This window comes from Lontra canadensis, unplaced genomic scaffold (genome assembly GCF_010015895.1).
Source record: "Lontra canadensis isolate GAN:19392208 unplaced genomic scaffold, GSC_riverotter_1.0 scaffold44, whole genome shotgun sequence".
Classification (NCBI taxonomy): domain Eukaryota; kingdom Metazoa; phylum Chordata; class Mammalia; order Carnivora; family Mustelidae; genus Lontra; species Lontra canadensis.
In genome coordinates this window covers 450,469-472,470 of record NW_022631038.1, presented here as the reverse complement: position 1 = coordinate 472,470, position 22,002 = coordinate 450,469, and the positions used below count along the sequence as shown (strand labels likewise).

Genomic DNA, 22,002 nt, shown 5'->3' with positions numbered 1-22,002 from the left:
GTCACCGTCGTCCCAGGCAGACGCCGCTGCTCCTCGGATGACTGGGGACAGCAGGACGCACTCCCTAAGGGGCTGCAGAGGTGCTTCCGGGGACGCCGGGCCGCGCTCAGACTCGGGGCTAGAGCGCAGCTGCGGAGACGACGCGGAGCGTACGCGGCGGGCCGAGCTCCGGGCGCGCTGGAGTCCGCGAGCCGTTTCGTGGCGCCCGGACGGCGACGGCCGTCGCTTCTGTCTCCGCGTCTCCGGGGACCGTCTCCCGGGTCCAGCGCGGCGGTGCTCGTCGCGCCCTCCGCGGCTTCTCCTCGCCGAGGCCGCCGGGCTCTCCCGCCTTCGCACCCGGCCGGGCCGGCTCGGGTCCCGTCGTCACTGCTCTTTCCCAGAAACCGCCTCCGGTCCGGGTCGCCCTTCCGCTCCGCGCGCCGCGCTTCCGGCCAGACTCCCGGCGGCGAGGCTCGTCCACACCCGCGCGCCCCGCCCGCCGCGCGCTCGCGGACCCGTTTCCCGACTGCCCCCTCGTCCGGCTGCGGGCGCTGCGTGACGGCCGGCTCGGCTCCGCGGCGGACCCCGGACGGAACTCCGCGGGCGGCGGGGAGATGACCCGCCCGCGGTGGGAGGCCGCCGCCCCCGCACACCGCGGAGCCCCGCGCCGGGCGCCCGCAGCAGCGGACGAGGAGAGCCGCCCCGGCCGGACTCCCGGCCGGACTCGCCACTCCTGCTCGCGGGGCGTCCCCGCGCCGCCTTCCGAGACTGCGGGCGGCGGCACGCCCCGCTCCGGGACTCAGGAGCCCGGCGGCCGGCCCCCCCCCTCCGCGGTGCGCTCCCGCCCCGGGCTCCGGGGGCCAGAGGTCATCACCGACCCGCCGCTCCTCTCCTCACGCGCGGGCACCGGCCAGACGCCACCAGGACCGGCGCGCGGAACCCCACGATCTGACCGGCGAGCGGGGCGGGGTGCCACCGCCCTCTGACCCGGGACTGCGCGCGGCATGCCGGGACCGCCGCTCCCCGATGGGCGCGCGGCATGCCGGGACTCGCAGTCTTTCCACAACGGGCCCCAGCACGTGACGGGGCCGCAGACGGCGGCCCGCGTTGCATGCCGGGACTCATGGTTTAACGACCCTGGGCCCTGGCGCACCATGGGAGCTGTGGGACAGGAGGGCGCGCGGCATGCCGGGACGTCGCAGTGCATGCCGGGTTTCTGGGCCGCGGCGCGCGCTGCACGCCGGGACCCGCAGCCCCACGCCGCCAGCGCTCCCGGGGCACATGGGGCGCGGCTACGCCTCTCCCGCCGGGCCGGCCCCACACGCTCGCTTCCACGACGACCCGGGCACCCGCGGCCGACACAGCGCCGGCCCGGCCCCGCGTGGGCGTGTGTTGACGCGCGGGCGCCGCGGCGGACGCACGCGGCGTCACGCGACGTCAGACGCCGTCCCGGAAGTTGGCGCGGGCCGGGCGGCGGGTGGAAGCCGGTGCTGGAGCGCAAAGTGCAGCGCCGTCGCCTTCGCCGCCTGGGCCGGGGTCGCAGTCCCGCCACCCACCCGCGATGGGCGCCGGGCCCTGAGCGTCCCGCCCGCCCGCCTTCCCCCAGCGACCCGGGCCGGTCGCGATGGAGGCGCCGCCCGCGGGCCGCGTCCCCGCCGAGGGCGCCCTGCCGCCGGCCGTGGCCGAGGTGCGCTGCCCGGGACCCGGGCCGCTGCGGCTGCTCGAGTGGAGGGTGGCGGCGGGCGCGGCCGTGCGCATCGGCTCCGTGCTGGCAGTGTGTGAGGCCGCCGCCTCCGCGCAGCCCACCGGTCCCGCCCCCGCCCGCGCCGGGTCCGGGGGCTGCGTGCGCGCGGAGCGCAGGCTGAGGTCGGAGCGCGCCGGCGTGGTGCGGGAGCTGTGCGCGCAGCCGGGCCAGGTGGTGGCCCCCGGGTGAGTGGGGCCCGGGGTTGGGGTCTGGAGGGGCCTTGGGCCGGGCACGGGGCAGGCAGTGTCCTCGGGGCTGCAGCCAAAGGGCCGGCCCTCGGCCACCACTGGGGACGGAATCGCGCCGCGGCGTTGATTTCGGCAGCTGTCGGCCGCCCGGGGGGCAGCCCTCGGAGAGGGACTGGGCCTCCTTCGCCGGTGCCTCCTTCCCCAGGCTTCCGGCCGGGCCGGCCGGGCGCGCTCCCCCTGGTTGTGGCGGCGTGAGCGGCTGGGGCGGGGCGCACCGCTCCGGCTGCTCGTAAAGCTCGGGAAACGCGCTGTGAAGGCGGGTGCGGTGGTGCGTCGCAGCTCGGCGCGGAGAGCTCAGGGTCGCCCGGGGGTCGCCCGTTCTCCTGGGACCGGCTAGCGGCGCAGACCTCCGTTTCCACCTCCCAAGGGGCTGTCCTCCTTAGGCGGGCGCGGCGTCCGTCCGCGCCTTGCGGCTCCGTCTGCTGGTCTTGGGCCCGGACATCTCGTTGAGGTGTGGGCACCGGGCGTATCGTGGCCGTGACTCATGTGGTTGTTTACGCTGTGAGGAGCAGAAGCCCGGGCGGGCACTCTGCTTCCTGCTGTGGTGACTGGTGCCGGCTTCCCTCTGCGGGGGCCACTGCTCACCCCGCCGGATGCTTGGGCCCTTTTCTCTGGTCTCTGGCCCGCTCTCTGACGGCAACTGCTGAGCATCTGCTCCCGCCACTTCCCACCAAACACCCCTTCCCCAGCAGGTCCGAGAGGGCTGGCTTCCATCCGGACCCCACGAGCCTTTTCCTGTGTCCACTTCTCCCTGCTCATTGTGTGGACACCGCGGCCTGGTCCTTGGCCTTGGGGTAAGGGCCCACGCCTGCCCAGTGAATGCAGGCAGGGTGGGATGGGAGCTGCCTTGGGGCTGCACCCTCCACTGGGGCGGTCTGGCTGGCCTCCTTTGGAAGGGAGAGGCTCGCTGGGCTGTACAGCCGGCTCACTGTGGCATGCTGCCGTCATTACTTTGAGGTCAGAGCCGACCTGACCATTACTGGGCCTGTAAACCCGTGAGCGCGTAGTTCTGGAGATGAAACCCAGTGCTGGTGTGTCATGGTGTAGAAGATTCCTAAGGGGAAGGGTTCTTCTTGGTGTCCTTTTCTTCTTCCGGTTAGCCGGAAAAAGCCAGTACAGATCAGGGCCTGGTTGCAGCCAACTGGTGAGGAACTCCACGTGCGACGCTCCGGTCACATCAGCCAGACTAGCCAAGCAGAGTAACCCTATGCAGCAGTCTCACCAGTCACGCAGGCAGCTGACCGGGTGATGCGCTCTCAGTGCTGACAAGTTCTTTCCTTTGGAGTTTTTGGTGTTTGAGATTCCGGGTCGCTGGCTGCTGTGGTTGATGGCGAGGCTCTCCAGAGTCTGATGCTAGCACTCCCGGGGGCAGGGCTGAGTGTGTGCAGCTGAAGCCCGGCACAGCCAGGCCCGGCTGGCCCAGGTCCTGGAGTTGTCCTTGCCGTCCTCGTCACCACTGGCCTCCGCGGAATTTCTCCCCCAGCATCAGTGGTTGTTCTCAGACGGTGACCAGGTAGTTGCAGGAACTGCTTCTGGGTGTGCTTAAGCTGATGGCTGGATGACCGTTCTGAGCTGTACTAGGCTCGTATGTTTTGTACCTGCTCTCAGGTAGAGGTAGGAACTGTGTCCCTGCTTCTCCGATAGGAAGGAAGGACGGAGGGAGAGCGCTGGGGTCCCAAGGGGTTTTGACGTGCCCCGCACCTCACCTTGCTTAGGCTTCCGGTCGGCGTCCAGAGAGTCCCCGTGCGGGGAGACGGATAGAATGAGGGTACTACCTGTCTACATAATTTCTACGTGACTAAAAGTATTTTGACTTGAAAATAATCTGACAAGGCAGAATGTGTCAGAAACGTAATGATGTCTTCCTTCCCACCTGTCTGCCTTTACGTCCACTGTCGCGCACTGGGAGGCAGCAGAGTTCTTCTTTTGGACTTCATCGCCTCCCAGTGCACGACGACAGGTGTAAAAGCATTATAAGAAATAGTCTGGGGACCCGTCTGGTGGTGGGTAAGGACCCAAGTGGTGGGGGGGTCGTTGTCTCTAGTTGATGTCTGCCAGTTCCTTCCGTGCTGTAGTCTGTCTACCGAAGACTGTCTGCGTCAGCCAGGGTCCGGGGTGAGTGCTGCTGACCGAGCACTACTGGCTCGTGCTTGCTTCGTAAGTGTTAGAAGGAAAGAGGTCAGAGGGACTCATAAAGAAGACGGAGTACAGCCTGAGCTGCTAAAGTTCGGTTGCGTGGGGTTTAAAATTCCAAGCGCAGCTGAGTGGTGCACTACGGTACTCTTCTGCAGAGGTCTTGCCGTGGAAGTGAGGAAACTGCCTTTCCGTTCTGATACCGGACCGTGTTGATGAATTAGAACGTTCGCTTACTCAGATGATCTCATCCTTCTCTGTTGACATCTGCACTATTTAAAAGACGACTCCACGGACACCTGGGGGACTCAGTCTGTTAAGCATCTGTCTTGGGCTCAGGTCATGATTCCAGGATCGTGGGATCGAGTCCCGCATCAGGCTCCCTGCTCAGTGAGGAGCCTGCTTCTCCCCATCTGCTGCTCCCCTGCTTGCGCTTTTTCTCTCTGACAAATAAGTAAATAAAATCTTTAAAAAAATATGTTAAATAAAAGATGACTCCATTAAAAAGATATTTATGTCTAAAATTGGGGAAATTGTCACTTCATTTAATTGAACCCACTTCAGTTGAGTTTTTGTTCTGTTTTTTTTTCCAGTTTTCACTTAGCCAGAAAACCATTGGCCTTTTTATCTACTTAATTTTATATGCATGCGTGATTTATTTTTATTGTAGTTTTTTTTTTTTTTTTAAGCATCTTGTCTAATCCTTTAAATAAAGACCTTTGGACCAAATGGATTTTGAAGCTTGTGCGCCTAAAAACTGATGGGCAGGTTTGAATAGATTGGAACATGCGTTACCGTATTTATTTCCGTTTTCATATTAATTTCAAAGTATATTATATGAAATTAAAAAGCTACAGAGGAATAGGCAAGTCTTTAATTTCATATATTTTTTTGAATTACATAAATACTGATAGTAAACCCAAACATCACTACAAAGGAAGTAATTTATCAGTTATCTCAGAAAAACTGTTTTTTTTTGTTTTTTTTTTATTGAGGGGAGTGAGAACCTAAACAAGGTAGAACAAGTCAATTTCAAAGTATTTGTGTAATATCTGGAAAGATAAATATAATTTCTAAAGACTGTAACTAGATCTTAAATATTTCTTATTTAGCACTTTATGTTGATAAAATTCCTTAGAACTTCAAGAACTTGAGCTGAATGTTGACCTATTTAGTCGTCGTATTTTGAAGGAACTTTAGAAGACGTTCATGGCTTTATGGTTGTGCTCTGGGTTGTGGGTGGCGCTACTTCCCTCCCGTCCAGTTGGCCTCTCGTGCCGGCTGTGAGTCGGTGGGATGATGGAGGTCAGGAGCTCAATCTGCCTTACCTGTAGCTGATACTCTACATGCCCTGTGGTGCTTTTCATCTGGGGGATGCGTGGCTATTGCATATTAAAGCTGGAAGCCTTTTTGGTTTTTGTTTTTGTTTTTTAATTTGGCAGAGAGTATGAGAGGGAGAGCACGCCGTTGGGGGGGAGCAGCAGACTCCCCGTTGAGCCTGGGATCATGACCCGAGCTGAAGTCAGAGGCTTCGCTGACTGAGCCCCCCAGGCGCCCCGAGCCAGAAGCATTGACAGTTGCTGGCGGTTTTGAACTTGGAAGCACTGCAGGTGCGTCCTGGAGACGTTGTTGAAATTCAGAGGCGAGGGAGGCCGCTGTCCTCCCCACGGCTGGGAGTCCTTCCCAGCCCGTGTAACCCAGCTGTGCATGGGGTCTGCGTGTGGTGGCGCCACTTGCTTTGGAAACGTGTTAGGGAAATGGAGTTTTGTCCGCTAAGTCCTAGGAGGCCACACTGGCACTGCACACAGATTGGAGAGAATTCCGTAAAGACTGGCTTTGTGGAGTCTCAGTAGCTAAGTGTGTAGATTTTATGTGGCACTGGGACTGGGTTGTCTGTTTTTATTTTAGTGTCTTCAGATGCTTTGGGTGTTGTCCCTTACAAGCACACCTGCCGTCAGCGGGCCGGAGGTGGCCGGGGTGCTCTGAAGTGGCCCTGTCCTGGCTCTCACTTCTGTGGGGGCCCAGCTTGAGTGACGGACTGTGGGGGGCTGCTTCAGCCGCCACCGCCGCTCTGCGCCCTGTTGTGCTCTGTTCCCTGTCTCTGGCCCCTCGCCCACCCCTGCAGCATTCACAAAGCAAGTCTGCCTTTTTGCTTCTTTGAGGACATAATCCAGACCTAGGGAAGCACTGCAAGAGGAGTACCAGGAGTCCTCAGGGACGCGTCACACAGGTTTTCCAGAGGTCAGCGTGCTGCCCTCTCTGCTTTACCCTTCTTCCCCCTCACATGGGGTATTTTCTTTCCTGAGGGTTAGGAGTGAGTTGCAGATGTGATGCACTTTATCCCTAATGTTTGATTTCCTAAAAAAAATTCTCTTCCCTACCAATGTACAACGATCAGAATCAGAAATAACGTCCATGCGGGGCTGTTTTCTGCTCACTAGAGCTCCCTGATGGGCCAGCATTGTTCTTGGAAGCAAAAGAAAGCCCAGATCACACGTTAGGCTCAGCTGTCAGAGCTCCTGGGTCTCTAACCTTGGAGGCTCCTCAGTCCATTCCTTTTCATCTCCTGAGCAGCTGGTAGTTTTGCAGACTGGCTGTCAGTTCCCATGTGTGCCTTTGGGCAGGACTTGCTGGAGCGCCTGTGTGTGTCCTGAGCGGCCCATTGTGGTTTGTTACGGTACCGTGGTGGCTCTAGTGAAAATGGACTAATTTTTGTGTTGTAATTGCTAAGTATCTTGTGAGGGATACTTTCTTCCTCAGTAAATATCTTAAATTCTCTCATCAAATGGTCAGCCATTGTTTTTGGCATCTTGATGACTCTTGTCTGAATCTCCTGTTTTGGGGAGTTTTATTTATTTATTAATTTATTTACTTTACTCAGGATTGTCCAGTCGTGACATTCTTAAGTCTTTTGTTTCTTCTCTGTTTCTGGATTGGCTATCGACTGTAGGAACAACTAGTTTACAGTGTGGACTCTTGGGTTCTTACTGTCCACCACTGTTACTTGTCCTGATGCTCCCCTTGTTGCAGGTTTGGCAGCAGGAGCCCCTCCAGCTGACCACTGTGATGAGGCCCTGTCGGTCTGAGAGCATGGCCACATTTTCCGACACAAGTGGTATTGAGGCCCCTGTCCCTAACTCTGGAATCACCCATTGCTCCGAGAAGTCCTGCTTCCTTTTCATGGAGAGTGACATTTAGGAAGCAGGATCTGGGTGCACAAAATGCGTTTTCCGCATGCACTCATACGCTAAGGTCTGCGTGTAGCGCTTGGAAGAGGTCTTTGAGCTCTCCTAACCTGCAGGGAGAAGGGACGGGTCAGACCCAACCTTTACAGTGATGGCTTCTACGAGCACGAGTTCAGGGTGTGTGTCTTCCCTTCTGCCTTCTGCAACAGCGAGTGCGCCCTGGTGGCCCGTCAGAGCAGACAGGAAAGCTGGTGAGTACAAAAGATTCCAGGGAGTTTGGTGTTTGTATTTGGGGGAAAATAACTTCTTCATAAATTGCATTTCATGATTTTCCTATAGATTTTTTTTCAAGGGCAAATGAGGAAAGTTAACATTTATTGGTGACTGACTTGACATTCTGGGGCTGGTCTCCTTGGCTGAAGTGTTTTCTTGAGAGGTCACAGTACGCCACTCCCCTTAGGGTACGGTGCGGGGGGCTGTTTGTTGGTTTGAGGGCAGAAACACTAGGATCACTCCCTGCCTCTCGTCCCTTTCTGGCATCAGTATCTGCAAGGATGAAATCGTCTCATACTGTAAAAGGACTTTACTGTTACTTTTTTACAAATACTCTTTTCTTCTGTCTTGATCACTCCTTCAGTTGATTTTGAGAATTCTTTTGGCCCACGCAGAGATGCAGAAGCAGTGCTCCACAGGCTAATGTCGGACGCTCTGAGCCGGCCAGACCGATCTGAATGATCTTTTAATTCAGGCAAGGAAGTCTCTTTACCCTCCTTTTCGTTGGGACTGGAGGTTTTTGAGATGCTGTCCTTGGGTCATGTGTGCGTCTCCTTGCGGCAGTGTGGAACAAACAGCTTACTCGGAGTCTTTTGGGGTAGTCCCCAGCTGCTGTGTGCTGCCTGTCCTGACCCCCAGCCTCTCCTGCTCTCTTCCCAGGGCTGCAGAAGTTCCTGAAACCGCACAGGCTGGGGTGGTTTAGCAGCCGCTTGCAGTATCTCCACGTTCTCTTTGGCCAACCTTTGTCAGAAACATCTCTGCAGACCTAGGGCTCCTCCCCTGTGAGTGTAGAAGGTGTTGTGTTTTCGAACACTTTCCCCCCAGCCTGGCCAGTGGGGCCTTAGCGTCCTGCATGGTTAGGTTTAGGATGTGGTGGGTTTCAGGTGGGATGAGGACGTGGTGGGTTTCTGGTGGGATGAGGACGTGGTGGGTTTCTGGTGGGATGAGGACGTGGTGGGTTTCAGGTGGGATGAGGACGTGGTGGGTTTCTGGTGGGATGCTGCTTGGTTTGGGGCCCACTTTGCTACATTGTATCACATGGTGTCTGCTGACAGGTGCACTGAGAAAACCTCATGACATTTTGTTCTGCATTTGGTGACCTGTGTACCACCACCTCTCCCACCCCCTTCCTGCGTGGACTCACTCTCCAGGGCTGAGCCCACCGCCTCATTAGCTGAAATGTGACGCGCACTGCCAGGGTGAATTCAAGTGGAGACCACGTGTTTAAATTTAGCCGATCCTCTGTTAATACACAACAGTGTGGACTCCTGAACTCTTAATGCCCTCGGGTGACTCATGTCAGGGAGAGTAGACATCACGGTTTGAAACGAAGGCAGTTGAGGAGGGATTACGTTGATCTGTGAGTGATCTGTGTATCTCTTACACGTGTCCGGTGACAATGAGACCCGTGTCGTATCACCACAGAGGGAATCCTTGTAGAAGCTTTGTGTGGCACTCGTCTCCTGCGGTCGTCACTGTCAACACTAAATCCTCCCTTCAGGCCTTGGGGTGATTGGATTTGTCCCAGGTACCTTTTGCAGCAGGGGCCTCCCTGTGCCTGTCCCTGGCTGTCGTTGGCTGCCCTCCTCTGGGGGACGGAGGCTGCCGGCGCACAGAGCTCTGTGTCATCTCGTCAGGACAGCCGTAGAAGCTGACACTCGTCTGTCAGTTATGTGCACTGGGGCTTGCACAGGGCACCCCTTCAGGGCACCCCGGTCCCACCCTGGAGGTGCCAGGAGCTGCCCCCGCATTGTGACAGCCAGAGGTGCCTCCAGATCTGCTTTGGAACACGACAGGCAAAACGCTTTGACCCCAGCACTGAAGGTTATGTGACCTTGAATGTGACCTGTAGGTGAAATACTTTCCAGAGAAAGGTGCACATCCAGGCCACGTAGCCAAGGCTGTGTGGCGCAGGTAGCCTGCGTGCCCCACCTCGGTGCCCTTTCATCCCCGCCTGCCGCCTCCTTGCCTGCTGGCGCCTCCCTGCTCTGGCGAGGATCCTGTGTCTGCTGGCCTTGGCGTTGCAGCCTGTTCGGGGGGGGTGCTGCGTGTCACCAGAGCAGTGGGAGCTGAGAGGGCTTCTGGGAGGAGGTGCAGCTCTGAGCTGGGGTTCAGACAAAAGGATGAGGTCGAGGTGGATGGTGAGTAGCAGGCTGGTCCGAGCAGAGGGACTCTATCACGTTGGGGGGACGCCAGCAGCGTTGGGAGCATGTCCCAGGCCAACGATGTGGGTCCCAGTGGCCATGGAGTGGCGCGGTGAGGTCCCAGGGGCCTGCATGGTGACGAGGCAGGCTGTCATGACACTGTCATCCTGGATGGCCTGCCTTAGCCTGGGTTGCCCTGCATGGGTGACCCCAGAAGCCCCCGGGGACTGGATGGCGCTGGGCGAGCAGGACTGAGCTGTGTCCCTGGGGTCCAGGGGTTGCTCCCATCCCCGTGTTCCTCCGTGTGGTGGAGCTATGGGGCTCCACCACACGGCCCTTCGGAAAGGTCACTGGTGCCCCTTCCTCACTGAGTCTGGCACGTTGGCCCTCAGTGGTTGGTCGACCAGCGTAGGGTGTGCACTGTAATGGCAGAGTTCGATGAGTTTAGACAGACGTGTGCCTTGGCAACCCCCAGTCACAGTGCAGACATCTTGGATGGGTAGGATTTTCACCCTGTCTGGTCTCTCCCGGGTGCGCTTACCTCTGACACCCCTTTCTCAAGACGTTTGCTCCTTGGCATATGCTCCTCAGCCTTTGTGGGCAGATCCCTGGTTTGGTGCTTTAAAATTGACATTCTTTTTTTCTGCCTGTGCCTTAATTGTTGGGGGTCCCCAAGGGCCTGCTGTCTGTATGCTGTGAGATGGTGACACCTTGGGCCGGGGTACACAGCTCATCAGACCCATGCTCCAGCCCTGGCCCCGGCCGCGCCAGCCGTGTGTTCAGCGGGCCAGTGGCTGGTGGGGCCTGCGCTCGCCTTGCTCTGTGCTCCATGCGGACTTACCGGTCCCTTCTGCACTCGGTCCCTGGCAGGTGCGTTCAGGGACGTCCGGGAGGGTCTACACACTCCTGTGTCTCGCGGTTCACACTTCTGCTGGCACCTCTCTCCTGTGGGTACATTGCAAGCCCGTCTGCCCCGCCCACCCCAGGCTCCCTTCCCAGCACCACCTGTGGGCTCCAGAGCTGTTGGTCTCCAAGCTGCCACTTTCAGCAGGCTCTTAGCTGGGGGGTGTGAAGCTTGGTGCCCCTCACCAGTGTGGCTTGGCCTTGCCTCACCCCCGCCCCGTTTGCATCCTGTCATCTTGGGGGGGGTCATCCTAGAAGTGTCCTGCCGAAGGACAGTTAATGCTCTAGAATTAGTGGGGTCCCCCTTGAATCTTGGTGACCTGGGTAAGAGAGATTTCTGAAGGACACAGAACATCTGATAAGTTGAACTTGATCAAAATACAAAACCAAACCTTCAGGAAGCACCGTTAGGGAAAATGAGAAAGCTGACTGCAGGGCGGAAACGTACCGCACGGAGTGTTTTGACCTGTTTATCGCTTGACCTCGAGGCACCAAGTGTGTCTTCAGGTTAACATTCTAGGAAAGATTGGCGGAATCCTTCTAGCCCAGTTTCTGATATTCCTGAAGAGAGTTCTCCGCAGGTCATGTTTTAGAGCAGAAATGAGTGAAGTGAGTAAATGCAGACCGTCTTGTATGTTTTGCATCCGTGTGCTGTGGGCACAGAGGAGAGGCAGCGTCTGCGGGCCTGGCCGCTGGGCCGTGCTGTGCCAGAGGCCAGAACCTTCTGTCTCCGGTGCTTGCGTGGCCTGCACAGCCTTACACGCTCTTATACAGTAGTGGGTCCACAGAACCTGTCGTTAAAGTGCAGGGGACATCAGCATTTGTAAACCCTAAAGACTGGTGAATGACCCAGTTTACTGTTTCTTATAAAACCTACCCCCAGGCGCGCCTGGGTGGCTCACTGGGTTAAGCCTCTGCCTTCGGCTCAGGTCATGATCTCAGGGTCCTGGGATCGAGTCCCGCATCGGGCTCTCTGCTCAGCGGGGAGTTTGCTCCCCCCGCCCCCCGCCTGCCTCTCTCCCTACTTATGATCTCTGTCTGTCAAATAAATAAAATCTTACAAACAAACCTACCCCCAGCATTCCAGGGGGCAAACAGCAGATTTTTGCCAGGTTCCAGAAGGCCTGACAAACCCTTCAGAATCCCACTAGCCAACAGATGGTAGACACCTTTGACTTTTGGGAAAGTGTAGTCAGTCCCCTTGCCGGCTCTGCTCCTGTCCTCTCAGACGGTCACCTTCCTGGGCCTGTTGCTCCCCTCCTGTGTGCAGGCGACCAGGACGGGCAGGGGTGCCGGCAGGGTGGAGTCTCAGTTGCGGGTTGTTTGCAAAGTGGGCTGCTCTCTGGGAGGGCGTTCTCGTGTCCGAGGGAGGGCTGATTTGGCAGTGCCCGCCATAAGGGCCATGATACGAGAGGCTGGACCCCAGCAGCCGCTCGGAGGGGATAGTGTGGGGTCAGAAAGGAGCAAAGAGGCTGTCATGCGGGCTTCTGAGCGGGGGCTGGGCCTGCTCAGGCAAAGTGCTGCAGAGCCAGCCCGGTGGAGAAAGTCAGCTGGACTGTGGTCCCAAGCCAGGCTTGACTGCCAGCTCTGACACCAGCGGCACAGAAGCTGGTGGCACAAGGTGGGAGAAGTGCAGGCTGCCCAGTGGAGGTGGACGGCAATTGGCGGGCATGGGGGCCACGTCGGGGTTTCTCCTGGAACGTAGATCCCCAGCGTCAAGCCGGCAGGAGCTTGGAGCAAGAAGACATCTTTGAGCAGCGCCATGCAGACGGGCAGGTTTCTGGGGAGTGGTGCCGTCTGCTGCAGGGGCGGCTTGCTTGAACACCGGGGAGACAGGCAGAGTCTGGCGGTGGCGTGAGTATTGGGTGAGCACCTCCCTGAAGGACGCCACCACCTGACTGGCACTGTGGTTTGGGGGCAAGCGTGCTGCTGGGCTGTGGACACACGGGGTGGCAAGCCCTGGGCCCAGTCATCCGGGCACTTAGTGCGTGGTTGTAGAAGAGGGGGTTTGCATCCCTGGCACCTCTGTGACCCATCGAAGTCCTTTGTGGTCCAGAAGCTCTGGGGCAGTGTGGGGGAGGCAGGAGAAGCGCGTGGCACTTGCTGGCGGGCTCAGACCTCACAGTGTCTGTCTGGTTTGTGGCCTTGGCGAGGAAGCACCCAGAAAGGCCCCCCTTCGTAGACACTGGCCTGCCAGGTGCCCGGTGCCTCAGGTCTGGCGAGCAGGCTCCGCGGGATCAGCAGGTTCCCGTGGCACTGAGTTACTGGCCCCCAGAGCCCCGGCTCGGCGCTGGTGCTCTGACCACACAGCCTGGCGGTTTGTGCCGCTCGCGTGTGAAGGAAATGGCCATTTTTGTATTGGTAAAAGCCATCAATACAGTAGTCGCTCCAGAAAAATCCCAGTGACTCGTAGCTTCTTCGTAGACTGGGAATGATACGTGGGAGATGACGTCCGTTCTTGTCGGTCGCGTAGGGCGTGCTGCTTGTTGTAGGAACCTTAGCACCTGCGCGTCGTTACCAGAAGCGCGAGATGCCGCTCCTGCAATGCATCCGAAGTCGTCCCTTCTCCCGAGTTCCCTCTCCTGACAGTGCCCCCCGTTCTTCCGGCTTGGCCTCCACGGCTGTCTTGTGCGAAGCCCCCTGCGCGTCACAGCCGGGGAGGCGGAGCCCCAGCGTGGGGGGCACGGCCTGCCAGGAGCTAGGTGGAGGTCACTGGAAGAGCTGGTGCCAGGCCTCGGGCTCTGCGGGCGCGCGGGCTCCCCTTCCTCACCGGGGACCGTTCTCATCTCTGTCTCCAGGTCAGTTCTGGTGCGGCTGGAAGGATGTAGCCACCCGGTTGTCATGAAAGGCTTGTGTGCCGAGTGTGGCCAAGACCTGACCCAGTAAGTACGGGCAGCTCGTGGTGGGGGCGGGGCCTCTGGGCGTGAGACACCGTGACCCACAGCTTCGAAGGGGCGGCCCCCTCTGGCGGCAGGTGGCAGGCACCTCCTTATTGGCGAGTCAGGTCCGTCTCCCCAGGAGGCGTCCTTTCTGGTTTTAGTTCCCTAAGTTCCGGAAGCCCGGGCATGGCGGGTGTGCTTTCCCGTGCAGCCAGGCCCGCTGCGCGTCCGTGGTCGGCCTGCACCTCACAGCCCCCCGCCCCCAGGCCCCCCCGCCTCGCTGCCAGGCTCCCTCGCCTGCGGTCGCTGTGCAGAGCGGCACCGCCCGTCCGTGTTGTCACGTTTCCATGCGGCCATCACCGCTCATGCCCAGGGACCTCGGTGAGCACTCAGGGAGAACTCTCCCGCCTGCTCTCAGCCCGCAGGCCGCACTTCGGCAGCGGGCAGCAGGAGGAGACCCTGCCCCCGGCCAGCCCTGGCCCCTGAGTGGGGGTGAGCCTCTTGGTCCTGGCACCCCACGCGCATTCTGCCGCGAGTGGATGGGTTCCGGGGGTCCGACTCGGTGTGCCTTCTCGTGTCTGCAGGCTGCAGAGCAAGAACGGGGGGCAGCAGGTGCCTCTGTCCACGGCCACGGTGTCGATGGTGCACAGCGTCCCCGAGCTCATGGTGAGCTCCGAGGTAAGGCCTGCCTCTGGCGGAGGCGAAGCCCGAGAACGTTTCCTGAGCACAGCGGGGCGCCTCGGGGGGCTTCTCGCCCCATGCAGAGAGCGGCGCGGGGAGGCACCAGGCCTGTCGTCGGGATGGCTTCCTGGACAGCCGCTGGGGAGACTGGCGGCTGGGGGGCGCCTGCCGTCTGCCTGCCGTACGGAAGGCCGCGCGCATTTCTTTCCCAAAGCCATCTGCCTCCTGGGAGGGGCCAGCCCCGCCGCCCCGAGTTGGAGCTCCCTGGGCTGCTGTGGCTCCCACGGTCCCATGGCCAGAGCAGGAGGCTGAGAGGCGCTGAGGGGAAGGTGTGCTCCCTGCCACGTGCAGAGCAGCAGGGCCGGGCACAGGCAGGTGCAGGCGGCCGCCTGTGATGGGAGAAGGGTCGGGTCCGAGCAGCACCTGCCACTGACAGGGCTGGGGGAGTGGACGGTGGGGGTGGGTGGGGACGACACGTGCCGCACGGTCCTCACGGGCCAGCATCCGGAGCCCGCAGGTGGGTGTGCTTGCGACCGACTTTGCTTCGCACGCATTTGGAGGGCCTCGCAGGCAGTGCGGGTGGAGGCGTCCTGACCGCGCGCTCTCATGGGCCGGGGCTGCGGTGCGAGGGTGGGGGACGCCAGGACGGAGCCTCCCACAAGTGCTGGGGAAACCGGCCCTTCCTGTGAGACCCTTTCAGAGCCGGTGACGCGTTTCTCAGTGTTGCAGTTGTCGGGTCTGTGCTCTGGAATGGTACGTCCCAGCTTTGCTTATTTTGGGAAAGACAGGATTTTGACTTCCGTGAATTACTGAGCTTTAAACAAATGTACGTACGGAAAAGCACATGAGTGCGTGGGAGAGCTGGAGCCGGAGGCAGACCTGAGAAGTTGGGGCATGAAAGGAGAAGAAAGGGTTCCCCGCTGTGCTGCCAGGGTGGACCTCTGGCTGGCCCGTGTCCGCGGCCCCTCTCAGCGGCCGACGCGGCCTTGCCCTGGCTGACGCGAGCGGGACCGGGAGCGCGTCTGGGCAACAGGGACCGAACCAAGGAGGCAGAAGCGATGTGCACCCCGAGACTTGCTGGCCCGGCCGAGAGTCCACACGGGCCCCACAGGCCACGGTGGGCCGCGCCATCTCCAGGTCTCTCCCAGGGCGAAGCGGTGTCCGCAGCGTGGCAGGAGGCCGAGACAGCGCCGCCGCAGCCCCCGCCCGCCTGGTGCCCCACGGTTGGCCGCTCTCCCGCCTCGCCGCTGGCCGCCTCCCTCCAGCCGCAGCGCGTCACCCTCAGCCGGTCCTCACCGACCGGCTGCTCGCGGTCCGCCGCTTTCTCGTTAGTTAACGCTAAGTTACGGGATCACGGTCAGAAATTGTCATGTCGCGGAGGTGGCTCAGGAGTGGGGGGCAGGCCGTGTGGCCCCGGGGGCCGTGTTAGCGCGCAGTGGGGCCGCCGGCGCGATGGGGCGGGGAGGGGCAAAGCCACCGCCCTGCTTCCTTTTGTTTTTCCTGACAGAATCGGATTTGGTTCTGGACCCAGACGTACACACTTTGTGATTCTCCTTTTCATTCCAACTTCAGCAAGCTGCGAAGCTGGCAAAGGAGGACCAGGAGCGGCTACACCGGAACAGGAAGCTGGTGCTCATGGTGGACCTGGACCAGACGCTGATCCACACGACAGAACAGCACTGCCAGCGGATGTCCAACAAAGTACGTGCCTCCTGGGGCTGGAGCCAGGACCTGTGCCGCTGGGCTTGTGTCCCAGAGCTGGTCCCTGCCGGGCAGCACCGGTGCACACTCCTGCCTCCCAGGTCACTCGGCCCTGCTATCACCAGATCCACGTGTGGCAGGGTTCGTGGGGAGGGTCGAGGGTTTGGAACCTGGAAGCCCCGAGGCCCCGGGGCAGGTGGACAGCAAAGGAGGGACAGGCTTGGTGGGGACAGCGAGGTGGTGTTGGGCCTCCAGGGATAGCTGAAATATCGGGGATAGGGGCCCAGGTGGGTCCTGGGTCTGTACTCAAGAGACTGAAGGTAAAGCCTGCAGTGCCCCACGGAAGCGGATTTCTCAGAGACGTAAAGGGTCAGGGAACGTCCACATTAAACTCTTCCCACATTCCACCTCTTCTCCTTGGTATGGACGCTAAGAAGTTGACGTTCTTCTGGCCCCTTTGGAAAGCGCTTAATGACGTCTGTTAAGATGGCTCTCCGAGGCCTGGGACCAGCCTATGCCGTCCTTAACGAAGGAGGCCTCGCCCACACGGAAACAGTCATTTTTTGGAATCCTTTGCTGTCGGACAGTCGATACACAGACTCCGGGTCAGACATCAGGTCGTCAGCACCTGTGGCCGAGCCCCGCGGGAAGGCCTCTGACAGGAGTGGCGAGGACAGGCCAGCAACGGGTGGAGGAATGGGAGAGGTTTGGTCACAGCATTTGGTGACAGCTGCGTGTCATCCGGGAGTCATTGCAAACTCGGCCGGAAAGCAGTTTGACTTCGTGAGCGCGCGCAGTGACGCGGGCGTCTGTGGGCCGTCCCCACGGGTCCCACGTGCGGCGGGTCCTTCTGCCACCACGCTGCTGCCGGTGGCAGTGAGCAGGGACGCTCTCTGCTCAGGCCCGGTCCCCTCTCCCGAGGCAGCCTGTGCTGTTGGGCTGCCTTCGCCGCGTCTGTGCACGGTGCGGTCTGAGTCTGTTGATAACGAGTGTGTGACGGGAGGGGTTCGGAAGTCCTCTGGGGTTTGTCGTTCGTGATAACGCCTCTGCTTCGCGAGTGTAGCAGTGAGCTGGAGGACCTCGCGCAGAGAGAGAGCGTTGCGGCGCGGACGTGCCGCTGTGTCTGCTGGCCTGCCGGCCGGGGGTTTACCACGCCTTTGAAGTTGGCACTTCTCATTCACTCCGTAGAAGCTGGAACTCGCCTGGCATGCCTGTTGCTCAGCTGGTGTGCTCTACACGCTGAAGGCGTCCTCCCGCCCGCGCAGACAGGCCAAGCCTGCAGCTGGCCCTGGAGGGTCCGTCCTCGCCTCTGCCCCTGCCCAGCCCTCCGGTGCCACCCTGGCCCGCGGCAGCTAGAAAGGCATGTTCAGTTCTGAGCTCTGGAGATCCCAGCTTGTGTTTTCAAGGACCTTTCTGCTGCCCCTGTGCCATAGGGGACCGTGGCTCTGGTCCACGCGTGCACGTTTTCAGAGAACAGCCACATCCAGGGCGGGTTGACTAGTTCACAGCTGGTGGAAAGTCACTTAGTGTCTGGGTCACTTGCTTTTGTTTTCAGTTCAGCATATTTTTACTGAGAAAATTAATGATAAGCAGGATGGAAAGGATCAAAGATTAGCTTCCGTAGGAAAGTGAACTTAAGTGGCGTATCGCTCACACGTAAGCAGGTTGGGATCGCTGATTCTGTGCGCCTGCTAAAGGGGGCTTAGGATACCGGGTCAGCTTTTGTGCTGCTTTTGTAGGTTCGTAAACCTGCACGTTACAACAGCCGAGGAGCGGGACTGAGTTTTGTGGTTTGTCCCCCTCGCGGCCTCAGGAGGACGCTGTCGGCGGGTCACTGGAGACCTGCTCTGGGTGACCTGCGGTGGCTCAGCTATGCGGAGGCTCCTGATTGAGCAGGACATGCACGTCCTCGCTCCGGGACGCTTGCTTTATCCCTTACCAGGAGAGGACTGCGGATGAAATAGCCGAGGGTCTGGCGACACCACTGAGGCCGTGGCAACGGGGTGCTGTCCTCAGTGGTCCTTCAGCGACCAAGGCCGCTCAGTCCCCTCCGTGGTGACCGTTGGTGTGCATCGTGGGTGGGCGCCCTGTGGGGCGCGGCCTGGGGGTGCCGTCCGGCAGCTTCTGGCTTCTGACCGGGCATGTGTGTCCCTGCAGGGCATCTTCCACTTCCAGCTGGGCCGCGGCGAGCCGATGCTGCACACCCGCGTGCGCCCGCACTGCAGGGAGTTCCTGGAGAAGATCGCCCGGCTGTACGAGCTGCACGTCTTCACGTTCGGGAGCCGGCTGTACGCCCACACCATCGCAGGTGCGCGGCTCCGCCCGCGGTCCCCTGTGCGGCCTCGAGCTCTGTGTGAACGTCGTCCCCGGTGGGTTTGGTGGGCTTCTGGAAGATGGAGACAAGAAACCCAGCTCTCCCAGGCTCAGTTCGGTCTCCGCTGGCTGTGGCTTCCCCAGATGTGTGGGCTGCTCGCGCTCTGGTCGGACGCACGCTGTGGGCCGGTCCGAAGGTTGCTCAGGACCGCGAGTAGGTGGAGGACTAGAAACTTCCTGCGTGAGCACACGTGAAGTCATTTCGTTCTTTGGTTTGGAAATCCCCTGGAATCAGGTTGCTGGTGTCTGTCCATACTGGACAGCCGGAGCACAGGCGTCCTGGCTCTCTCTTGGGCGTGATGGACACGCTGGTTTGGCGCTGGAGCTGTGCTGGGCAGCCTGTGCGCGGAGGCCTTCTTGGGCCGGGGGTGGTGCGTGCTGGTGGCAGTGCTGCCTGGGGACAGCAGGGCTCCGGCCCACTCTGATTCTACAGTTGTTGGCCACGGCACCTCCATAGTCATTCCACAGTGGCCACATTAAGTCCTTCTTCGTGGAAGTGTTTTTACTGGTTGGTTTTGGTCTTTGTGGATGGAGAAGTGACTTTTGAATCCCCTCTTGAACACGTAGCACCTTTGTAATTTTCGTCGTGAGCACAGCAGCCACGTGTTGAAATCCCATCATCTTGTGTTTGCTTTGTTGAGTGGCGGCCTGGTGTCCCCACTCCATGGAACCCTCATGCCAGTAACCAATGGCACCCGAAGCCAAAGGAGTGGTTGGGTCCTCGGGTGCCCCCCTTGGGCTTTGCCTCCTGGCCGCAGGATGATCTGGAGCCATCGTGTCTCTCCAGATCTCCGGCAGTGGAGCCCACAGAGAGGTAGTGAAGATAATACTGATTTAGGTAGAAGGGCCTGGGGCGGTGGGGACCTGGAGGCCGAGAGGACATTCCCAGCGGCCCTTGGGCAGTCTGCCTCTTCCTTGTGTCAGGCTTAGCATTCCCACGTCCCAACACCTGCAGACACGTCACAGAAAGTAGCCTCGCCACGGGCCAGGGGACCCATCACTGCCAGGTGGCTGCCTTTTAGCATTGGCGACCGCATTGCGCCCACCCGAGGACTTGGGAGGAAGCCGGGGTTCATGGGATGCATGCCCGGCGTGGCTCTGAGGGGGTCGGCCTTCAGAGGGCAGGTTGCTGGCATGGAAAGGCCTTGGAGCTGGGGGAGTTGAGTTTGGCATCGAGGATGGGTTTGACTGTTGACAGAGGATGGCTGGAGGTCCTGCCCTGGTTTTTAACCCCCACGGTTTCAGTTTTGAAAGTTAACATTTTCGCAGGTGTATATTTTTAGTATAATTAGGATAGATCTATTTTTGTTACAGCGATTAAGAGGTGGGGGTGCTTTTCACTTATTTGATTGTAGAGACCAGCCACCGAGTGGCATCAGTGTCCATACAGAACTCGTATGTTCTTTAATTAGTAAGAATGCGTGTTGGTAACATTTCCTGTGGGCGTGAGCGGTCTCTGTTAGTGAATGCTGCTAGCTTGGGGAGCCCACAGATGTTAGCAACCGGACGTGGCCGCCCTCCCCTGCTGTGTGGCCGGCGTTGCGTGTGCAGACACCAGAGCATGGGGCATCTTCTCTCCGACAAGGCGTGAGTCAGATGTGTGGTCTCGGGGTCCTGCTGGGAGGTGGACGGGAGGCCAGCCTGCTCAGCATGCGGGCCGTCAGCAGCGGGCTGCATCGGCGGGCTGCCGCGTCTGCCGTCACGGCGCCGACAGGGTCTCCCGATGTGCTGAGAGTACGGTCAGCTTGTCGGGGTGAGCAGGACAGGCTGCTGGGAACCTCGTTCCCTGCCTTGCTTTGCAAGTAGCCCAGGGCACAGGGAAGCTGCCCACAGTGGCAGAACCAGAATTTGGGGGCCCAGCCTCTCGTGTACATGCAGCGTGGTGGGTAGAAATGATGTACTCACGCGTTTATTGTCCCCTCAGGCACCACGCCCCAGGGGGTGATGTGAAGCTTTGTTTAGTCTTTGTGTTCTGAGCTCAGCCAAATTCCAGGTCATGTTAAATTCAGCAAATGGTTAGTGAACAGAAGCCCTTAAAGATGTTAAGAGGAACCGTAAGTGAATCGTGGTCCTACCAAGAGAGACTAGAGCGTTTGGTGCCAGTGTGGGACGCTTAGTGTCCCAGTGTCGTGAACAGAAGGGCTTCACCAAACACAGAGGGGGACATCAGCCTGTCACATGTCTGACCTTCGTTTTGTTTTCTTTTCAAAGGCTTTTTAGACCCCGAGAAGAAGCTTTTTTCTCATCGAATATTATCAAGGGATGAGTGTATTGACCCATTTTCTAAAACGGGGAACCTCAGGTACGTACCTCGTTGTGTTTGCTGAGGTGGCTTCCTGCTCAGTGTCCAGCGGAAAGCACGTGCGGCCGGCAGTTCTGTGCTTCTCGTCCCTGTTCCCGGCTTCGCACGGCACCCAGAAACCTGCTGTCTTCTAGCCGGGCTCCTTCCTCCCCAGCTCCCTGAGCGTCTAGGCTGTGCTGGGCTCCCTGGCGGGCTCCCAGGGTGTGTAGCCAGAGCCCCACAGGTTGAGGGTCTGGGGAGGGGGAGTGAGAGCAGGGCTGGAGCAGCAGGGAACGCGAGGTGACAAGCAGAGGGGCCAAGAGCTCCCGCAGGTGCAGGACAGCATGAAAGGAGGGGGTGTTGATGTCTCACGGTTGTGTTTCCCGAGGAGCTTGCTGCTGTTAGTCCTGTTAGTTTCCAGATCCAAAGTCACAGCCCCATCTGCTCCCGGTTCCGTTCCCGTCGTCACCAAGTGCCCTGTGCGTCCTGCCCTCTGTGCTTCACAGTGGGCGCGTCTACCCCCATCCAGACACTCTTGCACATGCTCACTCTGTCCAAGGAATTTCCCCATTTCTACCCAGGAAGGTAGTAAGCCCTCCCCCGCGAATACCCACACTCTTTCTCTCCCTCCCATACAGCATGGCATCTGCTGTAACGGGTTCCCGTGCGTGTGCGTCCCTGGGATGTTTGGGCACTGACACTGGCCTCTGGCCTTCCGCTGGTGTGGGCTGTCCTCCTGCACGTTGCGTGTTTCAGATTTAGGGCGTCCACAGGCACAGGGACCTATTCAAAGCCACAGGAACCAGGAAGAGAATCTGAAAGTCTCTGCTTCAGAAGCCGACCTGGCGTTTGCTAGTTAGTATCCGAGCACGTTGATGAAGACAAAGGAACGTGAGGGGTGTTGTCCGTCATGGAGTCAGGGGACGCTCCCCCCAGGGACAGCGCCAGAGGGGAGCGGCGTGCTCCCCAGCGGGCGTGGGTGGCCGACCTGTGGCGCGTGTAGGTACAGGCAAGTGAATGCTCTTTTCCCAGTTTTTCTCTCTCTCATCTGGAGTTAAATATGCCAGAAAGCGTGGACTGTGTAAATTATTTTAGCTGCTTTCTGTTTTACGTGAGGGGAGCAGGCTCGGGAGATAGTGTTACTCCTGGACACGTGAACGTGTTTTCTCGGGTAGTTGTCGCCATTGGCAGCTACAGGACGGAACAGTGGCAGGCGGGCCTTGGCGTTTACTCCCAGATCCAAGACGAAGTCCGCTTTGAATTCTGAATGCTACGAGCCTGAGTCCCGGAATCACGGACGGAGAGAGTTTCATGAGACCATGTGAGGGTAGTAGGGTGTGGCTGCATCTGTCAGACGCTGACCCTTGCTGGCATGCCTGCCGACCCTGTACGTTCTGGTAGCTTTTCTGGACTTGAGCAGAGACCGCGCAGGTCTGTGCTGCAGGAGCCCGCTGTGTCTTACAGAGGGCTGCGCTGTG

At 59.5% G+C, this 22,002-nt stretch overlaps 1 protein-coding gene across 1 annotated transcript in view; it reads left to right on the top strand.

The window, feature by feature from the left end:
* Window positions 1-1,358: 1,358 nt before the first annotated feature.
* CTDP1 (CTD phosphatase subunit 1) overlaps window positions 1,359-22,002 on the top strand; it is a 54,277-nt gene continuing 33,633 nt past the window's right edge. The window contains exons 1-6 of the mRNA XM_032872188.1: window positions 1,359-1,908; window positions 13,408-13,491; window positions 14,073-14,166; window positions 15,742-15,870; window positions 18,028-18,178; window positions 20,455-20,545. Coding sequence (XP_032728079.1) covers window positions 1,604-1,908; window positions 13,408-13,491; window positions 14,073-14,166; window positions 15,742-15,870; window positions 18,028-18,178; window positions 20,455-20,545 — 854 coding nt within the window. The 5' untranslated portion in view covers window positions 1,359-1,603. The remainder of the gene's footprint in view (window positions 1,909-13,407; window positions 13,492-14,072; window positions 14,167-15,741; window positions 15,871-18,027; window positions 18,179-20,454; window positions 20,546-22,002) is intronic.